At 34.9% G+C, this 22,292-nt stretch overlaps 1 protein-coding gene across 1 annotated transcript; it reads right to left on the reverse strand.

Moving 5' to 3' along the window:
• Positions 1 to 256: 256 nt before the first annotated feature.
• On the reverse strand, positions 257 to 19,522 carry LOC107008585 (protein ALWAYS EARLY 3). Its single transcript, XM_015207688.2, has 21 exons — positions 19,358 to 19,522; positions 18,563 to 18,692; positions 17,576 to 17,674; positions 17,387 to 17,449; positions 15,626 to 15,703; positions 14,659 to 14,833; positions 13,904 to 14,163; positions 13,476 to 13,812; positions 12,107 to 12,184; positions 8,707 to 8,960; positions 8,569 to 8,625; positions 8,124 to 8,429; positions 7,866 to 8,044; positions 7,454 to 7,736; positions 6,427 to 6,654; positions 3,892 to 4,053; positions 2,776 to 2,919; positions 2,483 to 2,698; positions 1,499 to 1,603; positions 1,314 to 1,412; positions 257 to 534 (listed from the first exon to the last, which is right to left on the reverse strand). Exons 2-21 carry the CDS (start codon positions 18,671 to 18,673, stop codon positions 370 to 372), a joined length of 3,399 nt encoding a protein of 1,132 aa, XP_015063174.1. The 5' UTR covers positions 18,674 to 18,692; positions 19,358 to 19,522; the 3' UTR covers positions 257 to 369.
• Between the last annotated feature and the right edge of the window lie 2,770 nt (positions 19,523 to 22,292).

The following is a 22,292-nucleotide window of genomic DNA, read 5'->3' on the forward strand; positions in this document are numbered from 1 at the left end:
GAGAGAATGTGGTTGGGATTTTCTTTGGCAAAACAAACCTGCTTGAAATGGAAGGATAATCTAAACAAAATAAGCTAAAATTAAGATCATCATTTCCATGGCTATTTCTACATCCAACCCAATTAGTAGTTGTAGCTACTGGTTCAGCCAGATTACTATGGGACCAGATCATGTTAAGACTAAGCCCTCCATTATTGGGCCGGGGGGTGGGTGGGGGGTGATGGTACAGTAATCACCATTGAAGGACAATGGGAAGAGAGACAGTAATATTGAGATTGCATTAATCTGAGAACTTAACCATGAATAAGGTTAGTTAGTTATCTACAGAGTGAATTTACAAGAGCAAACTAAGTGTCGATAATACAGGGCTTACGTTGGTACTAATGCCAGAATTTGGTTCTTGATGATTCTCATGCACTTCTGTATTTCAGCATACAATGGGAAGTTCTGTGAACAACAAGGCTGTAAGCTTGCTACAGCAGAATCCAGTACTTTTGCCACATCAGCGGGTGGAAACTGTCGTTCCGTGCACTTCTGCAATGATGTACAATAGATAATCAATCATATTGTGTCAAGCATAAAGATGTAAAATAATGACAATTGTATGGGTGAACAGAGATGTTAACTGAAAAAATCAAAGGTGCTTTTGGAGATATCATGTGCTGCCATATAACACACTTGGTTAGGTTTTCCTTTTGCAGTTGAGTAGCAAGACATATATAGCGTAAACTCATCCCCAAGGTATCCGTGTGTGGACTTACAAAGATGGAGGTCACAACAAATGTATTCTATACAGGAGATCATGATAATGTAACACAGACAGAGACTAGTGATCATATTTTTTTCTCCCTTTTACTTTAAAATAAAATAAGGATATCCTCCTCCTCTGAGGCTATCTGGCAATCTTTGATGGAATAAAACTTGGTGAGGGAGAGGAATTGCTCATTCAGTCGATCTGTTTGAGTTTTCTTCTTCTCCCTTTATTTATCAGTTATCCAAAATCACAATACATTGCTGTCTTAGTTTGATAAAGATAATTCTGAAATCCAGATATTGAGATGAGAAACATCTTCTGGAACATTTTATGTCATTCAAAAAAGAGGCAACCCAATATGGAACCCAATGTCACGAAGGACATGGTACATTCCCTAAGCAAAGGTAATTTCCATGCCAAATGTTCGAAAGCAATAATCGTATAACAAAAGCTTAGTCCAAGGGAACAGAAAAAACTTGAAAAATGAGCTGGAATTACGGAACTAAAGAACTTGCCAACAGAATACAGGAAGATAAATGAGCTAACCAATCATATTTACCTGAATCATAAGCAAAGTAGAAACACATTTAGTGATAAGTTCTGAAGGAATTTCTGCTTCATTTCTATCTGACATATTCTTTGACTTAAGATCAGGTGGCTGCAACAGATCAATGCACTAAAAATCAATTGATATAGAGAAGCAAAATAGCCACTACACAAGCATGAGGTGGTAAATAATCTTACAGTTGGCACGCAAGAATCATCTAGTAGAATCCGATCATTCACATAATCAATAGCCTCCTCAATCTTCTCGGTGGTGTTGTCTCTACCGGTAAATGAAAGCATTGCCTACACAGGTAAGTGAATCAGTACTAAATAATCTACAGCAACATGCGGACGATGATGAGATCACAAACATGATACGAGTAACATAAATAAAAATTAGGACACAATGCAACATGAACTTAGTGATGCAAAAGTCTGGAGGCATTACATTGAAAATATCAAGTCCAATTGTCTGATAATATTAAACCTGGTTACGAAAAAGGATCTAAGTGAACTAATTTCAAAAGTTTTCAGAAGAGTTACTGGAGGTCCAATTTTTCTCCTCTTAACTTTGATCCTGATGTATTTTCTCAAAATATTTTGATCTGGTTATATATACCAAAATGAAATGGTAACCAACCACCATTATGCAAAATCTCATACTACTACTGCATCTTTTCAAGAAATACATTTCAATATTCCCAGTCTGCAGATGTAAATTAAGGAATAAATCAACCTGGCAACCACGCAAATGAGATTTCTAAAGAAGCTAATAAACAGTACTACCTCCATCCCAAATTATGTGATGTAGTTTGACTGGGTACGGAGTTTTAAGAAATATGGGAAGACTTTGCAATTTTCCAAAACTATCCTTAAAATAAATGATCTTTTAAGTAGAAGAGCACACATTTGTTGGCTTTATGCCAACTATAAGTGGGACCTAACATGGGTAAAATGTTGATACTCAATAGTGTCATTAAATGTTCACCAAATAAGGATATGTGTCATTCTTTTTGGGACTTCCTAAAAGGGAAAGTGTGTCATATAAAATGGGGGAGTAACATGCTATGCTTAATCATAACCCGCTTTAGAATTTTTTCAAACATGATCTTAAAACTGGATCGGGTCACACCAAAAATGCTTTTAGAAGACTCCCAACAGAAATAACAGTTAAATGTTTACCTGCACGGCTGCATCTACCATAGTCCGGGATTTGATTTTTGAGTTTTCTATTATCTCATTGACAAGGAATCCTGATTCCTGCGGTTGATTTGTACAACGATCAAAAGTGCTCGCAATACTAGGATCAGCAAAATTTGGAACTGGCCTTGGCCAAGCAAGTGGAATGCTTCCGTGATAGGTATTCCGCTGCCTCAAGCGAAATAGAGCAGAAGAAACCTGCCAAAGCAAATGAATGCTATAGCAAACTTTGTGAACCTTAGAAAATTGAAATTCTCTTTTGAGGATAAGCATACCTGCTCATTGACTTCATTTAACTGTATTAGCACGGCAGCATATTGCTTCTTGAAAGGCTCTGAGTCCTTGAGAGAACAGTCGCCGCTCTTTTGGTTTTCCAAGACATCATCATTCATGCGCCTTAATTCTGAAACAACTGCATCCTACACGTTCAACCTAATGACATGAGCTCACTGCACATCTGGCACACGATATGCATGCCTTTTGTACATATAACGTCAACTAAAGAAATACATCTATTGACACAAATCCCGAAACACATACATTGAAATACATTGGACAGCCGAAACTAAAAATGAAAGACAAGAAGTACAACTCTAAAATAGAAGAAACTAGTCATCTCTTTGGTAAATGGTAGTAGCAGCATTTGCTCAGAGTAGCTTCCCTCTTACCTTAAATTTCTCCACTCCAAACAGAGCACTGAGCAGTAAACACAGCTTTTGCAACAACAAATACATGCTCAATGAATGCCTCCACATTTTTCGAACAATTTATAGATGTGCATATAATAAGACTAAGTTCTATAAAGCTGTTTCAGCCTCTTAAAAAAGTAAATAGAGCTTTAACCTGGCAGATCATGAAAGCTTATCCCTTCAACAATTTCTTCTTCTTTTTATGCAAATAAGCCCTTCAAGTTCAGGGACGGAAAATGAAGAAGATATTACTCCCTCATTAGTTTATATAAGTAATTCGGACATAAATGCCTGCTAGTTTTATTCATAAAGTTTTTTTATTTGGTTGAATAAAAAATATTGTTGAATGACGCGACAATCTCATCTAACTAGCTTTAACTTTAAAATGTTAGAAAGGGAACATATTATTTAGTATAGGCCTGCAACATGCTCCCTCACATGCAAGCCTAATTCGTTTGCTTGATTCAAGCACGAGAAGTAAGACTTGACTATAGGATTTGTATCGCTATGACACCATGTTGAATTGAATGACCACCTCATCGTTAAGTTTAAGTTAGAGGACGAAAATGTTATTTAGGTCTATACGACTAGCATAAGCAGACAATAATACAAGCATATGTCGAGAGAGAGAGAGAGCTAGCTTTCATTTGTATAATCTTCATGCATGGATCATATGAAGTAAAAACTAGGAAGTTTTGTAACCTTTTTGTCTAGTGCACGAGTCAACTCTGCAAGAGCTTGAACATCAGCTTCCTTTGCTTGAATCAGAGCGACGGCAGAAGGCTTTGAATATGCGATCTGTTGAAATGCGGTGGTTTCCATGACTCCAGATTTAGATTGCATATCAGCTTCTGCTGAAACCACCTGACCATCAAGTAACTCATAAATTATGTGAAAGGGAGAACACATAGATAAGCCTACAAAACTCTCTTTTCTCCTTAAAGGAGAGGGAGCAGCAAGTCTCAAAAGAGATGGTGGAGAGCAATTTCTTCATGTATTTGGTGGACAGTGTGGACCCAAAGGAATAGAAGGTATTTCGAGGATAGATTCAATACTATGCAGAAAATTAAGTGGATATGCATTGCAAATTTTCATCTCTGGTGTAAAGAAGCAAATGTAGAGGATGCAGATCAAATGGTAGACTTTTTAGGATCTCGGTAATTAGATTTTGGGTCCACAGTTACCGTTGATAACATTTTGGAGTAGTCAGCATACCGTTAATGCTGAGGAACACAAATTACTAGTTTTCAAAAATATGTGTAAAAAAAAATGACACTTGCAAAACGAGAAGGGAGTTACGATCAAAATTTTAAAGGGAATTCTCAAGGTATATATCAATATAGACTATATAGTACAACAGAGCTTTTGAGATCCAGGGTAAAATTGGCAATCATGAAATTTACTAACCCCCAAGTTGAACGTCGGTTTTTTTGGTGCTGAGGTAAAGCAACTTGAGGTTCAGCTTTCTAAATCAAAAATCTACAAATATACCCTTTTTTGTTTCTGTGTACTGAAGATATAATTAAGTAGTGTGTCTCTATATCATAGAGGTCCTAAGCTTGAGTCTCACCGCCACCCATTATCAAAAAGAATTTCCACGTTTGGTCGATGAAAAAGAATCAAACCCTGCACATGAGGGGGACATTGTGTGTTGAAGATACATTTAAGTAACTGAAAGTATGTTTTCTCTGACAGTTTAAGCTTTCAGATGATACGGGAAAACACTTTGACAGTGTGGTCTACTTTGGTGTGGTATTTCACTTCAATTACCAAAATTTAGAAAACAAGGGCAGGTATTTTGAATTAAAATAGAAATACTATCAAGTATTTATATTTTTGTTTAAAAAGCCAAGTATATCAGGAGATAATTTGATGGCTAAATCTCATAATTTTAAACCCCCCAAAGTCAACTTACAACAATTAACTTGGCACAGAAGTACTACATTAATGTGGTACAAAAAGTTATATGACAATTACCTGTATTCTTGCAACAATTTACATTTGAAGTTTTATGACAATCACCTATATTCTTGCAACAATTTACATTCTACTTCTTACAACCATACCTTTGTCCACTTTTATTTGCATATTGCGCTTTTCTAAAGTCAATTTGACTAATTTTCAAAATTAAATTAGATTACGTTAATTCGATATTTTAAATAAAAAATTTAGATATTCAATAATTATACAAAAAGTACTATAAATTGCAATTTATTGAATATCAATATGATGAAAAAATAAATCGTAAAATGTTAGTCAAAATTCTTGTAGTTCGACCCTAAAAAAGGAAAAAGTGACAATTAAAAGTGGACAGAGGGAGTATAATGATACCGTTGATCCTGTGGAGTTTTTCATTCACCACAAAAGCACTACAAACATCTATTTGGATGGGTGTATGTAGACTCTTTGATTGATTATGAAAATGTGACATAAAAAACGGAGAAGGGTAAAAAATACCCCTGAACTATAGGAAAAGGTTTAAAAATACCTTTCATTCACTTGTTGGTTTAAAAATACCCTTCTACTCATCTTTTTGGTCTAAAAACATTCTTCCATTCATCTTTTGGCTCACTTATACCCTTAAAACTAACAACTCTTGCTTTTCTTTTCTTTTTCTTTTTTTTTTATAAAATATTTATTATGTGTATTTCTTATTAGATGAAATAAAAATTCCACATCAACTAAATTTTTCCACATAATTTATTCAAGTCAAAATAATATACTCTTCAAAATTCCAATTTCCTTTTTTTGTATTTGTTGTTTTTTAAAAATTTGTTTTGGGATTATGAACAAATTATGGGGAAAAATCTAAAAAAGTATTTAAAAAGAAACTAGGTTGTACGATTTTTGTTTCCTAAACATAGATTGCCACACACTCCAAAAGCTAGAAGAACCATAAGATCAATATTTCTGATATTAGCACAGATACAAGTTACAACTACTCCATGCTCCACTGAATCTATGTTCATAGTTTTTGTTGAGAATTTGTTATACCTTGGAGGAAAAGAGTTGATACTTCACTGATGCTTTTTCTTCCTGATAAGTAAATTCTTCACTTATGTTTTCCCAAGTTACAACAAAAGGCGAATAATTCCTAGGGAGGTCTTAATTGTTTTGATTCGGAACTGGATGGGACATGTTGCAATACAAGTCTCTATGGGTTCTTGAGAATCATTGAATCTGAAATATATGAGGTACAAAAGGTATTGAAGAAAAGAGTAGAGGAGAACCACTGACCTTTGTCTGCTTTAGGAGATTACTGATGGGATGATTTGGCGGGGAGAAATGAGAGGAAATGTCGCCATTCTCTTGGCTGTCACCAGCCGGAAATTGCATAAACTCATTTGCTCGTGCATTTATCTTCAGCTCATTAGAGCTCTCAAAAAACTTATCAACAGCATCAGCATGCCTTGTAAGTAATGTGGGCATGTTTTCAAATGGATTTAGAGGCATGCAATCAATGTCCTGACAGAGCATTAAATGTTCTAATTAGTCATCAGGTCCAGAAACCAACCACTGGAGAACCAAAAAACAAAGTACTGAAATACCGATTCTTTTAGTAAGTACAGTACTGAAATAATGATTCATACACACAGCAACTGTTATGAACAAGTAGAATAGCTAGTTACAAGGACAGATAATATTTGTCTTCCAACAGATAAAAGAGACGACATGCAGGAGTTCAATAATTCAGTTTGGTTGGGACTTGAGTAATCAATTTTTAATTTAGTAATGCCTTTCTTTTTCTCTTACTTTTCGTCAGAAGCATCCTCAGAAGAAAGATTAGGTTTACCACATCTTGAGGATGGCACCCCAGCGTGAGTACAATCATTTGGACTCACTATAACATAACCTGATTCCTAATTTTATTTCTTTCACATTACGGGATAGCTTGGAAAGGGACATAAAAAACTAATAAACTACTCCTATATCCCAAACTAGCTGTACTATAACATAACCTGATTCCTAATTTTATTTCTTTCACATTACGGGATAGCTTGGAAAGGGACATAAACAACTAATAAACTACTCCTAAATCCCAAACTAGCTTTACTTGTCTTAGAAAATACTACATTATGTATCTGTCTTCTCTATTCAAGCACACTTCAATCAAATACAACCAGCCTTCTCTCACTATATCCGTATGTGCTACTTGCACCTTCATAATCATCTCTAATCTTGTCCAATCTTTGTGAACCTAAGAGGAACTATAGACTAACATAGTAGAATATCATATGAGCACATTTAAGCAATAATGAATTACCATGACAAATTCAACCCCAAGCTCTGGTCGGTCAAACTGAACACGACATCTAGAGTGATCAACTGTCAGCACATTTCCATCATGTATCTCTCTTGTTTTTGGATGGATTGCAATCACACGTTGCCCTACCGACAAAGGCCTTGCAAGATCTGTGGGTAGCCCTTCCCTGGTACCTTCACGAAGTTCAGTATAATGTGATCTGACAGATTCACGGTATTGATTAAGTTTCTCCTTTTCTTCATTCAAGAATTGCTCAGAGAATCGTCGTGGTTTTCCAAGAGAACTACGTCAAGGAAAGGATCAAATGGACCATCATTAACATATAAATAACAAACCCCAAATGTTTAAGACTTTCCCAGGGAATAGACTCAATAGAGTGACTTCCAAATTGAAAGAAAGTTGAGTGGTATACCTTCTTATGACGCCCCATTCAACACGAGTTAACCTTGGAACATGCCCTAATCCAACATGATACAGGTACTCTACAAATTCCCTTTTGGCAAACCAAGGGTAGTCAATTGCACTGTAGAACCACTCATACGTACACCATCTTCGTACTTGATGGTTGGAAAGGCAACTGGAAATCTTTTTCTGCGTGCAACGTATGCAAGTTAACTAGTGTTCATATCACGATAATGAACTGCAAGTTGGACAAAGGTGAATAACTAACCTTAAGACTGAATGCTTTGTCACAAAGTGCAGTGAAGGATGCACTAGTATCATCCAAACCTTTATCAGACATCTTCGAATCTTTTTGCCTTTGAGGTTTTTTCAGGTCCATCTTACGCCTGCTTCTGACTTTAGTAGGCAAATTCACCTGGTTTTCCACAGGGATCTGGGCAGTTGATTGAGCTGAATCACTTCGTTCTGTTCTTGGATCTGCACATGATGAATGCTCCTGATCTTTGATAAATTTAGGCGAGACCTGATAGGATCTTTTACCCTTATTGGTTGACTTCTTTGATGCTTCTTTTGCCTACAGGAGAAAAAATACCAAGTAAAATTAGAAACAATGCTGCTGATTAAAGTATCCAATATGGCAAAATGCTCAACACTGAGGTTCAAACATGTCTAAATCTCGAAACACTTAAATTGTACAAAAGTAAGAAAATCACCGCAGCTTCCTGAGATTCAGTAACATCATAATTAACATGACCTTCAGCTTTTCGAGCCTGCATGATTATCCTCAGAAGTGTTACATATCATTTATACATCAGAATATTGAACAGGTATGCAATGCTGTCTTCTAATACCTTAGACGACATTGCTTTCTGTGCCTTCCTCGCCTGCTTTGCTTCAGAACCGGTGTTAGCATCCGTAGGTGTAACTCTACCATGCTTTGATACCGTACTGGAAGCAACTTCAAACTTTGATAAAGGTTGACTCCATCTTGATTTAACCCCCATCGATCCACGTTTGTCTCTTTGTCTATGTGCTGGAATGGCTTCCAAGGAGCCAGATTCATCGACATGATCATCAATTTCATCCTTGACCTGGATCATTGACTCTGAAAAAAAACACAGAGAGAATCTAATATACTCACTGTCAAGACAGAATAACAAAATGAAAAATCAAATTGAAAAACATGAAGTGTAATCGAGATACAGGATAGTTAGCATATCCAACACTTCAACTGAAACCAAAAGGAAACAGTTTAGGAGAAAAACAAACTCAAACACCAGAAGTGAAAGGAAGTTGAAATCATGAGCAGGAAGAAATAGCGATGTCACAACTTTGACAAGATGAAAGAATTAAACGCTAGTCATACACTTTCAAGGTAAGAAAAATTGTAAGATAGTAAGCCCTCCACTAGCTATTTGGACAAAACAGAGAGCACAAACAAAGAAAAATGGAAAATACTCATGTTCTACAAGACAGAAGAAATACACCAAGGAGCAGACTAGCAGATTATCGTGACAAGGAATAGTAAACAAAAATCTTGTTTCATTGTCCATGAATCCACAGTTAGGTCTACGATATACAGGTTCTTCTATACTGGCTAATACATCCCGAATCCATATACTTAGTGATATACTTACCATCAAAATCCTATATCAGTAACCTCAAGCTTGCAAAAAAAGAAAGTTCAAGAAAAAGCAAAAATTGCTACTAGATCCATCCAATATTACCAGCTATTTAAGGAATTAGCGCAAGCATGCCTTAGATTTATTTTCTCTCCTACCTAAGGGAGATAGCACATGGTAACCCGTGAATAAATGTTAAAAAGTAAGCTTATACAACAATATACTGTCTGCATAGAAATTGATGTCTGGACATTGTAAACCACATCTCTGCACGCTATTATTTAGTTACTTGTACAGAAATTTTGAAAAGATAAAAATTCCAGAAAGATCAGAAGTACCTAAGCATGTGCGACACTTTTTTCAGCCAAATGATGATGAGCTCATTAGGTAGAATATCACAATCTAAATAATTTCTTGCTTTTGGTTTATTCTAAATAAGGTAACATCTATTTAACCGCAAAAAACAGGATGCTTTTGGAATAAATTAATTACCTTCTTATATATCATAAACTGCAGACAGATTTGAGATATTTGGTGCATGTTCTTAAATATACATGGTATTCGGCCAGTCATGCCAAGAGGGTTGAACAAAGTTATCATTAGTTGGAAGGATCAGAACGTACGAAAATGCTAAGATGCCTAGAGAACTATTCCTATGAGCATATTATGGGCCAAATGGATAGACACTTTTGAAAGTGAAAAGCGCAAAAAAGAGACAAGGTCAACTGGACTTGTAGTGAAAAGCGAGAAATGAAGTACACAACTTACAGAAGATCAGAAAATACCAAACATATATGAATTTAGTACTGTAATAATTGACTTTCAAAACTAAAACAACTAATTCAATATCAAATACACAGTAACATTAATATTAATCCAACTCAAACTTGAGTTTCAAAGAACCGACTGCTTCTCATTGGGGTCACTTTGTGCTTCATTATTTGACGAGCACAATTCAGTAAAGTGCATGGCTTAAACCCATGGAGAGACAAACCTCACATCACATTAAGCAAAAAAGTGATAGCTTATAACAACACTGACAGGATAGGAATCATTTAACAGAGAAACAGTGTTGTGAAAAGCGACAAAAAGTGTGCTTAAAGCACAAAGCGAGGTGTGAGGCGCAAGCATTGCACTTTTATGCTCTGAAACGAGGCGCTGCAGAAAAAGTGAGCCCTTCAGTAGGCGAAGCGAGAAGCGCGCGAGAAGCAAAGGCAATAAAAAGCTTCTTAAATTTCTGTTAAGATTTTTATAACAAAAAGTTCTGTAAATATACTTGGGAAACATATTTCCAATTATTTTCTCTCCTTGGTCGACTGCTGCTACACTCTATAGATTAGTTCTCTTCTTCTCCTCCTCTTCTCTTCGTCTCTCCGGTCAACTGCTGCTCTGTTTTTTTCACTTCTTCTCACTGGTCGACTGCTGCTCCGTTTTTTTTTCTCTTCTTCTCTTTGGTTGACTGCTGCTTTGTTTTTTTCTTTTTTTTTTTTTGTTTGCTGGCTGCTGCTATGTTCTGTCTCTCTATTTTACTTCCTTTGTTTTTTTGTTCTTCTGTGACAGAGTTACTGCTGCTCTGTTTGTAATGCTATGCTCTTTTTTGTTTTGCTGGCTGCTGCTCTGTTCTGTCCCTATATTTTCATTCGTTAGTTTTTTTGTTGTTGTATTACTGAGTTACTCTTCTATTTTTTCTTGTAGTTATAATGTCACAATGATGAATAGAAGTTTGATCCTTTGTGATTTGGTTATGTATTTGCTTTCTATGTTATGAATTATGAGGATTATTGGCTATCTATTTACCTTTTAGTCTAAGAATATATCACCTCTATTCAGTTATTTAATATTTTTTATTTTTATACTAAATACTGCTTTATTTGAAAAAAATGTGCGCTTTGCTTCACGCTTTCCGCTTCTCGCTTCCCAAAACACTGCAGAGAAGTAATATAGCTAACGTGAAGTTTAAAGGTCTGCAGAATTCGAATTTTGGACTTTGGAGTAGATTGAACATAGTAAAAAGTACAGAGGATAATGTGTTACTAGATCCCAAATATGCTAAGTAACTTTTGAATCTTTCCAAAGCACTTTCTAGGCGCTGCCATATAAATAAAAATACTTAAATTATCAAAAAAAAAAAAAAATTACCCATGTGTATGCTTGTGTTTGGCCCAAAGAATTAGAATTTCCACCAAAAGTAAAGTCATTGTTTTGGTTTCCGTAGACCTATTGGAGTAATTTAGAGCCCGTCTTGATTGACTTAAAAAAAGTACCTTTTAAGTCGAAAAATAAAAAGTAAGGAGAGGCCTAATTTGGGGTTTTAACTTTTTCTAAAGTCATTTTAAACTTATTTTAAGTTATTTTGAACTAGTCAAACATTCCCTAACTTATTTTCAGTAAATAATTCACAGAAAAAATCAGACCTCTAAGTACAGAGTTAATTCAAAGATCAGAAGTTTCAAATAACAAGAGAAAATACCAGAATGCATAGAGGTCAAAGTGGCTAAAATATTAGGCTAAGACAGGGAGAATACGAAAGATGGGTAGAGAGATACTGTCAACACCCAGAATATCTCAAATAGCCATCAAGCAAGCTTTCATGCAAAGATCTATTAGAAACAGAATTCTGTACCCTTACCATCTTCATTTTCTGCCGTTGGCATCATTAGAGACAAATCAGCCAAAGTTTGTAGAGCATCAAAAGCGGAGCTTTCATCTACATGAAGGAAAAAGTAAATTAGCAGATATAACCTCTACTTTCACTCGGACTACCAAAGATATAACAGTTTCTATCACATAATAACAGGTTCAAAGTCAAATTACTTGAGTAGCAAGCTACTTTGCATTTTAATAACAGAACTCAGAAATAACTCTTGCTTTACAACTTGAAAAACTAAGTCAAGCTAATGACAAAAGGAACAGTATCTCAAAAATATAACAGAACTTCCATCATGTCCTAAGCCCTATGTTGCTGAAAACTTGTAATTCTGAGTCCATCCATTCGCTAGCTTTTCCTGGCTGTCTAAGACTTAACCAATAAAGTACCTCCCTAAAATTAATGTTATGAAGGAAATGTTCTCATCTATAGCCTGCCATAGTAAATCCAGGAAAGGAAAATATCCCCAAGAACGGCAATCATAAAATTTAGCTTACTATCATTACAATGGCACAGAAGTAACAAACACTTTGAGTTCTGAAGGTAGACTTGGGAAACTTGGTTTGATGATTAAGCACTTGGGAGACCTATTTATGTTTCCTTTGTTTTCTTATTTTGATTGGGTTATTAGTGAAAACCTGCTTTCACTTTTGACTCTTATTCTGATACTGTTCACAGTCTGAAGTTCTTGACCACTTTGAACTTGTTAAACATTGTCGGAGGAGTGTTTAGTATGTCTATTGTGGATCAATTCTTGACTTGCTGCTTCTGTAAGTGACTTCTTGCCTTCAATTTTATGGCATGTCATGCAAAAAGAAATGGACCTCAGCCTAAATCAACCTCATAAGCTAGTTCATGATGTGAGGATGTGGGCCCAGGCTGACATCTAGAGCATGGACAATATAACATGGGCTTTATACCAGATAGGAAAAGAAAAGGGGAAGAGCGTCAAGGAGATAATATTTGAGGTTTACATAGCTTTCTGCTAAAACAAAGCAGAGACGGTCTTATATACGCTCATGTATTTCGATATTGTAAGAATTAATGGTCATTGTGATGAAAGAAAAACTGTCATTTTCTCCTTCGAAGAGAATTAATCCTAGTTTAGGTTAGTGCAGTAGTAACACCTCATACTTACTGCGCAGCACTATTGTCAAACTTGGATGCATGTTCAAATCTTATTACTCAACTTTGCCTATGTTTCCAAAAATGCATCATCCTTGCCCCTCTTAACTAGTGACAAAATGATAAGACAGAACAATCAAAGAGGACCAAAGGAACATTTAAAATGCTGTCAAATTATAAAAATGGAAAGTTCTAAAGAACAGTAATCTACAAAACATTGTAATACCTCTCCCGAACAGAACCTTTTTGCTCCTCTTTCTTGAATTCTTTTCATTTGTGGCCTCCATTTCAAGTTGACCCCTTGCCGCACCCAATTTTTGACCTTCTTCTGTACCACTACATGCCTCTCTGATATCATCAAAATGATTGTCACCACTATCATCGACTTCCAACTTTCTACCATAAGGTCTTTTTCGCTTTTGTGTTGTTCGACCAACGGTTCCACTTTCCCCCAACTCATTCTTATACCGCATCAGCTCACCAGTGTCCGCTTCCATGCTTCCCTCTTCTCCATCCACTTCATTACTAAGAAGCTTGACATTGCCCATATCCATTTTAACACGCTAGTTGGGGGAAAAAATCAAATAGTTGATCTGCTGAGAACATAAAGTCTATGCAGATAAGTCACAATGTGAAACGGAAGTATAGTCATACCTTTCTTTCAGCAGTCCCAATAGGTGAGGTCATAGCACCATCCGTCCTGTGGTTTGGTGTCTTAGAGACCTGAGGAGACCCACCTCTTTGTGAAGCTTCTGTTAAAACTAATGCTATCTTCACATCATCATCACTATCATCTGCCTGCAGTTTCAAACTTTGCCTACTTGGAGAAAAATACTTCTCACCCTTGGGATTCTCGTAAGAAAAAGATACAGGAAAGCGTGGGGTTCGTTTTCCAACAGCTCGAGGCCGGCTTCCTGAAAGGCAACTCCAAAGAAAATTCATTAATATAATCACATGACAGGTGCTTAATCTTTAGATAAAGAAAAAGAGTAGGCTTCTATCTTTAGTTACAGATAATAAATGAAAAGAAAGATTTAGTTTGTTAACATAGTTTTTTTGCATCCATGTTTTAATGGTTAAAGTGCCTCTCAAAGAGGTCAAGCCTCAGTTCATTCTGTAAATAGGTAATGTGGAAGGCAGATAAACAAAATGACATCCTGGGAAACGCTAGTACTGCATGAAAGTACAATGCACTTATGACAAAAAACTCTATGCAAGAATAACAAGCAAGAAAGATTCTAATATAGGCCCAGCTGGAAGACTTTTTACAGATATTATATTCTTTTCTGTCAGAATAATACTAGATACTGGATTTTAATTTTCTGTTGTTGTAGTTTTTTTTGTTTTTATTTTTATTTTTTATTTTTATTTTTTATTTTGGGGGGGGGGGGGTAGAAGGGACAACGCACCTCCCGAACGCTTCTTTTTCAACAGGGTTAAACAGCCATGACTAGCTGCTAATGCTGAGGATGTCATCTCAGATGCTTTAGATGTATCAGGGAGAACTTTAACCCGTGCACGATTCTGAAATTTTCGAGACGTTCCAGCATCCTCATTACTTTCTTGCTCACTGTCGCTTGCTGCCTGACATCCAATGGTCAAGTAAATTCACCAGCAAATACCGAAAATTAAGACTCAGCTACAATATTTGAAAAGTAGAACACATGAAACATGAACAAATATAAGAGTTCTCTTCCCAAAAAGGTTTTCTTGCCAACAGTAAGAAAAATGCTTTTGATACGACCTAATGCCTAGAATTAGCGTTCCTGCTGTTTATTTAACAAGGGGCTCATTTGGTATGAGGTACTGAGAAAATAATTCAAGTATAGAATTTGGTATTAATCTATCTTATGTTTGGTAAGGTTATTTCAACTTCATATTAGTTAATACATGTATTGACTTGTACAACAATTTTGGATAACTTAATATCTAGTTCAATGTGGAATAACAATATTCGAAAAGAAAACAATGCTCATTATTATTCTCTATCCCTTCAAATTATAATCCACAGCCTGAAAAGACAATTTTTGTTGCTTTATGAATTGATATCCTGATTTTTAATATAATAAACCAAACATCTACTAAGATATAATCCCCGCTTTGCAATTCCTACATTATAATCTGTACATTACTAATCTTTGCATTATTAATCCCTGAATAACTTGTCTCGTTACCAAACAACCCCTAACAGCTTGCAAAGACCTTTCTATTCAAGACAAGCTACATTTTCAATTGAAGTATTCAGGAATTCCATCATTAGATGCCATGAAGCTTTTAAGTATCTCATGTGCAACACTACTCCTTAAGCTTGAAACAAATATGTAAGAAATATATAACTCTGGTGGATTGGGAAACTCCATATGTCTTAAGTCTTACCAAGTTGCAGTAGTGATCAGTCATCATGGCAATCAGCCCCGCAACAGACGCAGTCCCCTCTGGAAGAGATAAATAAGCCTGAAAATACGGTACAATGAAGTATAATGAATTGCATCATCATTTTGTATGTACAATATATTCAATGCTGATTAATTACCCAGTGGAGTTTATTCTAAATTTAAAATTCATAATAATAACACCATAGAAACAATCATCAAATTGTAGTTGACCTGTTACAGGCTAAAATCACAAGACCGTGATTTATGATGATTTAATACAATGGTTTATGATGATTAACATGGCATTCCATGTTCTCTATGTATATAGCCAACTGAAAGCTAAAAATGATCATAAGTAAGTGATTACTCTTTATTTCACCAAATGTTGATCAAGAAGATGATTGTTGTGCTCTCCAAAAAAAAAGAGAGATTGGCTATCTTACTGAATGTGCTTCACCAGAAAAAGTTTTCTTTTACAATTGCAAAGGAGTTGGAGGGCTGTTTCACGGTACTAATGCAACATAATAGCACCAAAAAGAAAATGAACAAATCATATCACCAATTGCTAATGCAGATAAATGTGAGGATCGGTTTTGATGCAAATTTTCAACTAATATCAATTATTCATATATCACATTGTTCCAGATCAGAATCCAGAAAAGGAAAGTAAAGTACCACTAAAAGTCGAACTAAGCTGGTTAAGATGACACAGAGACCCCACACAAAAAAAAAAAAAGCAGAGCAATGGAATCTGGAAACTGCTCAAAACAGACGGAAAAAGAGGGGAAGAGTATGATATGATAATAAGTCACAGTAAGGAAACTCAATCAATTAAATATGTTAAATTACTAATTACAACAGAATAGAAATGTCATATTAATATATAAAAAGAAACAAGGAAAAACTTTATGTTTCATATTACAACTGAAGGATATACAGCATCCTAGATCCTACTGCAAACACTGGAACTATGGTGTTTCCTTTTAACACAATCTTCCTCCTTTCCTTCTATTCTTTAGTGGAGATGTCATTTTTACAAGGTGCAAAAAAGAAACTTGTGTGTGTGAAAGGCTCTGATACAAGGCAATCTCAAAGTACTCATGGAACCCTACTTTGTACGCCTGAAAAGTGAACTCTATGAAGCTGGTGAGTACAAAACAGCAATCATGCATACACAATAGACTATCGATAATGTACAGAGCACTCATGGAGATAGGAGATTGCAGCTCATGTTAATAACATCCAGAGGTATCAATGATATAATAGTGAAGCACATATCACCATATCACCAATCATGAGTCATGACCATGTAAGAGGAAAGGTTAAATTATTTCAAAGAGTAAGAAGGAATCAAAGGATCTGCGGCGGAGCGCAAGCGATGTTAATTGATAGCCTATTAGTACTAGAGAAACTGAACAACACATGAAAATAGCCCCTCAAAAATAGACAACCCTACCCAAATTTCTTTGTGAAAAAGATCTGACTTATTGGAGTATTTTGCTCCTCAAAGAACTTATATTGAATAAAATGTTCACAGGCCAACAACGTGAAGTATCAGAACAAGGTTCCGACAAAAATGGACTCTATCGCCATCCTATCAGTAGAGATGACATTTAAGACCAGGTATACATCAGCAGGAATATGAATAAAGAAGATGAAGAGAGGTATTGTCAATCAAGATACGTAGCTAGATGATATCATAAGCTAAGAGGATTCAATTATAAAGACATGTGTTACTTTGTTGTCGGCATTCAGAGCCTACCCTATTCATCGTGTAGAGAGCTTCCACCATTTCTGCAGATCGGAATTTCACTGCAGATGAAACCTGCAATAAGTCCAAAGCAGATCTTAGAGGCAAGGTATCAGAGATCAATCAACAGAAAACATATGCAAGTTACAGGGTATATTCAAGAAACTTCAGTTAATGGATATACTTTGAAATTGAACTAACCTTTTTCCAATCTTTTCCATACTTGCGGTATGCTTGATAGAAGCGTGTCAGGTCTTCCTCACTCCACTGGGGACCAAGCATGTCAGACAATTTCTTCTTCTGCAATTTTGAACAAAGAACCGTGTCAAAATGCAAACAGGATTCCTTGCCCTCGCCCAGCTTTCGTAGAGTATGTTACATCAAACCTAAGAAACTAGATGAAATATTTCTCCTTTCCAACTCAACTATTACCACTTTCTTTAAGAAACCATTTGGTGTGAAGAATGAACCTTTGCGGCTTGGCCTAACTCAACTCCAAAACCAAGCTCATTATGGAAGGAGAGGACTTCCCAGACCATAAAAGGAAACCACAATCCATTCCCTCAACCAATGTCGGATTTGACACTTTCCCCATGCCCATGACTAGACATTCGAGTGTTGATAAACATAATGCAGGGTCCCAACATTGAGAAACACAACAACAACAACCAATGGACTTCGGACCTACCTCAACACCAAAAGCTAGCTCACGGGGATAGGATTTCCCAAGTATATACAAGGAAACAACAACTCTTTCCCTCAACCTGTGCAGGACTTCAGTGTGATGAAAGAATTACAATATCTTTTTAACGGAAGTTGAAAGTTAAAACCAGACATCATCTTATCATTCCAAACATTTATCTTCCATTCAAAGAAAAACAAGCAGAAAATTGTCTTGACTTCTCTGACACATTTCTAGCAACTTCCTAACATCCTTGACGAAATCATTCATCTCTCTCCTTGCACTATCTATCTCTTTTCAAGTTTCTACTATGGCAAAGGTTACATGCACCACCTATGCTGTCGGGGGGCACCACTTCTCAAACAAACAAAAAGCATGTTATCATTTCCAAGAAGACACTAATTTTATCCTAGATTGCAAAAAAAAAAAAAAAAAACATTAAAGAACTCACTACATGCCTCGCCGTTGAATATTAAAAAAGCAAACAAAAGTGTACTAAAACTCACCCGTTGCAAGCTCTTCTTTGCATTGTCCGCATTGCCATCTTTACTGGGAGAGATGTCAGTTGTAAGAGATTGTCTCTTGCTTAAGCTTCTAACTTTTTTAGCTGGAGCCATGCCAAAAATCTTGAAAAACCTATATCAAAAAAAAAGCAGAATCAGGTAAGAACAATGTAAGATTCTGCTTATAACAACATGTGTTTAGGAAGGGATAAAGTACATGATGTCCACTCATAGTTTTTTGATCAATATACAACTAAAAATGGTAAATATAATATAAGCAAACAATTAGCTTATTAACAACTAATAACTTTTTCTTTAAGTTTAAAAACTCATAGTCCTTCTAAATGATTTTCAAAGATATGCATGCATAATTTGTATTAGCAGCTTTAAATTGTAGCTGCCCTTAACTACTTTTACCGTTCTTCTATAGGTTAAAAACAGCATCTTCCACACAAATTTATTCTCCACACACACACAATTAAAAAAAAAAAAACACTTACTTGCTTTTACCTAGTAAATCCAGCAAATATATTGAATCATGCCTACCAACAATTCCAATTCATAAGATCAATAAATTTCCTACCACAAGGGTTATCAATTCTATGTCTATGTGCTCAAAAAATACAATTCCTAACTCTGGGCACTCAACGAAATTAACAACAAACATTTAACAGATACAAAAACGGCGATCTGATAAACTTTTTGAAAGACCCAGAAAGAAAAGATTGAAACTTTCAAAATCACAGTTAAAACCCCCTTTTTTGCACCAATTTGAAAAAGAAAAGGTGAGTTTTTTACCTACGAAAACTGTTTGAGCTTCTCAATCCAAATTCAGAACCATGAGCTTCGATACAAATGGGAGAATTCGGTGAATTATGAAGCGCCGGTGAGAAATTGCAGAAATTTGCGGTAGAGAGAATGGGGAGAAAAAGATGAAAATATTTTGGGGGTAATAGCCGCGAAACTATGTATTTGTATTTTATGCGAGCAAAAATTGTTTTTTTTTTATAATTATACTATTACTATACTTTTCTTTTTTTGAATTCAATTTAAAATAACTTTTTGTTTTTTCTAATTTAAGATTTGAAATGTTTAAATAGGATATTGAAACTTTTGAAATTACAACTAAGGAAATGAGTTTTAGGTTTTTAATTAGGTATAATAATGATTTTTAAACTTAGGACGGTAATTTCTTGTTGAATATTTTTCTCGAAAAAAAATTAAATAAATAATATTCAAATGCCCCACTCATACATTGAAAATATACTTTTTCATTTTACATAAAATATAGTAGTACTTTTGGTATGTGATTATTTTTTTCAATGTCATTTTAATTCTATCTGAAATAAATATAAATAATTAACATTAATGTAAAAAATACTTTATGAATGATAAACTAAAGTAATAATATGAGAATTATTAAAAAGGTAGAAAATATGAAGTGAATGGAATGATGTAGTAAGCTTATTTTGTGAATATTTTGAATTAAATTTATCTTGAAAAATATTCTTGTCAATATGTATTTTGAAAGAAAAAGATTTCAGAATAATTTGCAGTTATTTGTGTTGACCAAATCATTTGATTTTTTTTATTTTATCTTTATTAATATTTATTAAAAGTTTGGAGAAATTTCCACAAAAGAATATTGAAAGAGCTAAAAATTATGAAAAAAAAGAGATCTGCAAAAATTAATGTAATATTTTAATCCTCTATTTTTTATAATTGACATTGTTTTTTCACTCCAGTTATTTTAATTCTTTTCATAGTCAAATAGTTTATCCCTCTTTGATTTTTATCTAACATAATTTTCCAATTTTAATATTTTTCAAGTGTGATTTGATCGAGCGGAGATCTTATTGAAAATAATTTTTATTTTATCTAAAATAGGAATAAAATTAATGTGTATCTTATTTTTAAAAAACTTTATTTATGAAAATAATACTAGATATATTATTCTTATATAATATTTTATTTTTTCTAAAAGTTTAATGAGACAGTATAGAAATAAAAAATTACCAAAATGATGGAGAAATATGATAGTGAAAAATGAGATAGGACGCCATTTTAATGGAGGATTTTAAAATTCTAACACCAAGTATAGTTTATAAGAAGTATAAGAAAAATACTTGTGTCTTGAAAAATAAATTTTTCTACTTCTGAAAATAAATTACAATTTGTAATTTCTCCCATGTTGCATGAAAACTATATGTAACACTGTTTAAAAGTGCTTTTCATTTTGACTTTTAAGAATTATCATACATATCCTTCATATTTCTCTGATTTTCGATTGTGCATTAAAATTTTGTGTGGATTATATATCCCTTATATGGCTCTATTGGTCCAAAATGTTATAAATGTCATCTTTTGTAATCAAATACTAGGAGAAGTATATAAATTTGTTTGGTTGTCATGGAAAAAAAAATTTACAAAATAAGTTGGTGAGTGAAAAAAAATTATTGTTCGCTTGTTGAATGAAAAACATTTTTAAAAAAATATATTTTATTTTTGGCTAGAGAGTAGAAATATTTTTAGAAAAATAGCTTATGACCTAGAAACTAACTCCGATAATTAATTTGAGATCCAACCCCAACTCCTGATTTAGGACCTGACATTCGAGCTAGAACTCAATCCTGATATCCAAATCGGGATGCAGTCACGATGATCGATTTAGAATTCAACCCCAAGACAGGACCTAGGATCTAACTCCAACAATCTGGCACCGGGCATTTGAAATAGGATCTAACCCCAACATCTCAACCTGAATGTGACCCTCACGATTGATCGGAGATTCGGCCATGACACCCAATTCGGGACCTAACCTTGACTCTTAACTCGAGAGCCGACATTCGAACTGGGATCGAACACTCAAACTAAAATATGATCTCAATGATCGACCTGGGTTCTAACCTCGATACCCGACATAATACCTAACCCCAACTCACGATTCGGGTTTCAACATTCAAACTGGAGTCAACTCAGACCTGACACCAAAATTGACATTTGACTCGAAAAATCGATTTGGAACCCAATGCCGACACTCAACCATGAATTCGATCTCGACACCAAATCCGACTTCGACCAAGGATTCGACTCCCAACTTTCAAACCTGGACCCAACTCCCAATTTAGGACCTGACTTCTGAATCGAAACTTGTTCACGCACTCAACTTCCGAACTTAAATTCAATCTCAACATATGATCTCAAATTTGAACTTGACACTTTACATGGATTCAATCTTAACTTTTGATCCTAAACCCAATTTTGACATCCCATTTAGAACCCCACATTGACACCTAACTCAAGATTCAATTCTGACACTCGACCAAAAAATCCAACCTTGAATACTAACTTATGACCCAATATTCAAATCAAAATCTGAACCTAACTTAACCTGGGGTTCGAAGTTGGATCTCAAATTGAGGTTAAGAGTTGGGTCTAACATCAAGAATTGAATAATTCTCATTTTCATCATATCATTGCTTATGTGAATACGAGAAAATGGAGAAATACTATTCTTATAGAAAGAAAATGTGACACCCTACTTATACCATTTACCACGAGACAGGACACAAGTTGATGAGATTATGAGATTGATACTTGAACTGTGAATCACCCATGGATCTTTGTGAGGAAGCTAAAAATTGGCAAGGTGTATACTAAAATTGTGGGACAATCTTGGTTCCGTTTGATCATTTCATCATTCATTACATTGCATTGACTAGCTTTATTGTGT

The sequence above is a fragment of the Solanum pennellii genome, chromosome 1, assembly GCF_001406875.1.
Source record: "Solanum pennellii chromosome 1, SPENNV200".
NCBI classification, from domain to species: Eukaryota; Viridiplantae; Streptophyta; class Magnoliopsida; order Solanales; family Solanaceae; genus Solanum; species Solanum pennellii.

Excerpts from the sequence above, each read along its gene's own strand:
- LOC107008585 (XM_015207688.2), bottom strand. The coding sequence starts at position 18,673 with ATGGCTCCAGCTAAAAAAGTTAGAAGCTTAAGCAAGAGACAATCTCTT. Across the intron at positions 8,626-8,706 it reads AGAAAGCAATGTCGTCTAAG|GCTCGAAAAGCTGAAGGTCA; the intron begins GTATTAGAAGAC and ends ATAATCATGCAG. Across the intron at positions 1,604-2,482 it reads TGGTAGATGCAGCCGTGCAG|GCAATGCTTTCATTTACCGG; the intron begins GTAAACATTTAA and ends TTACCTGTGTAG.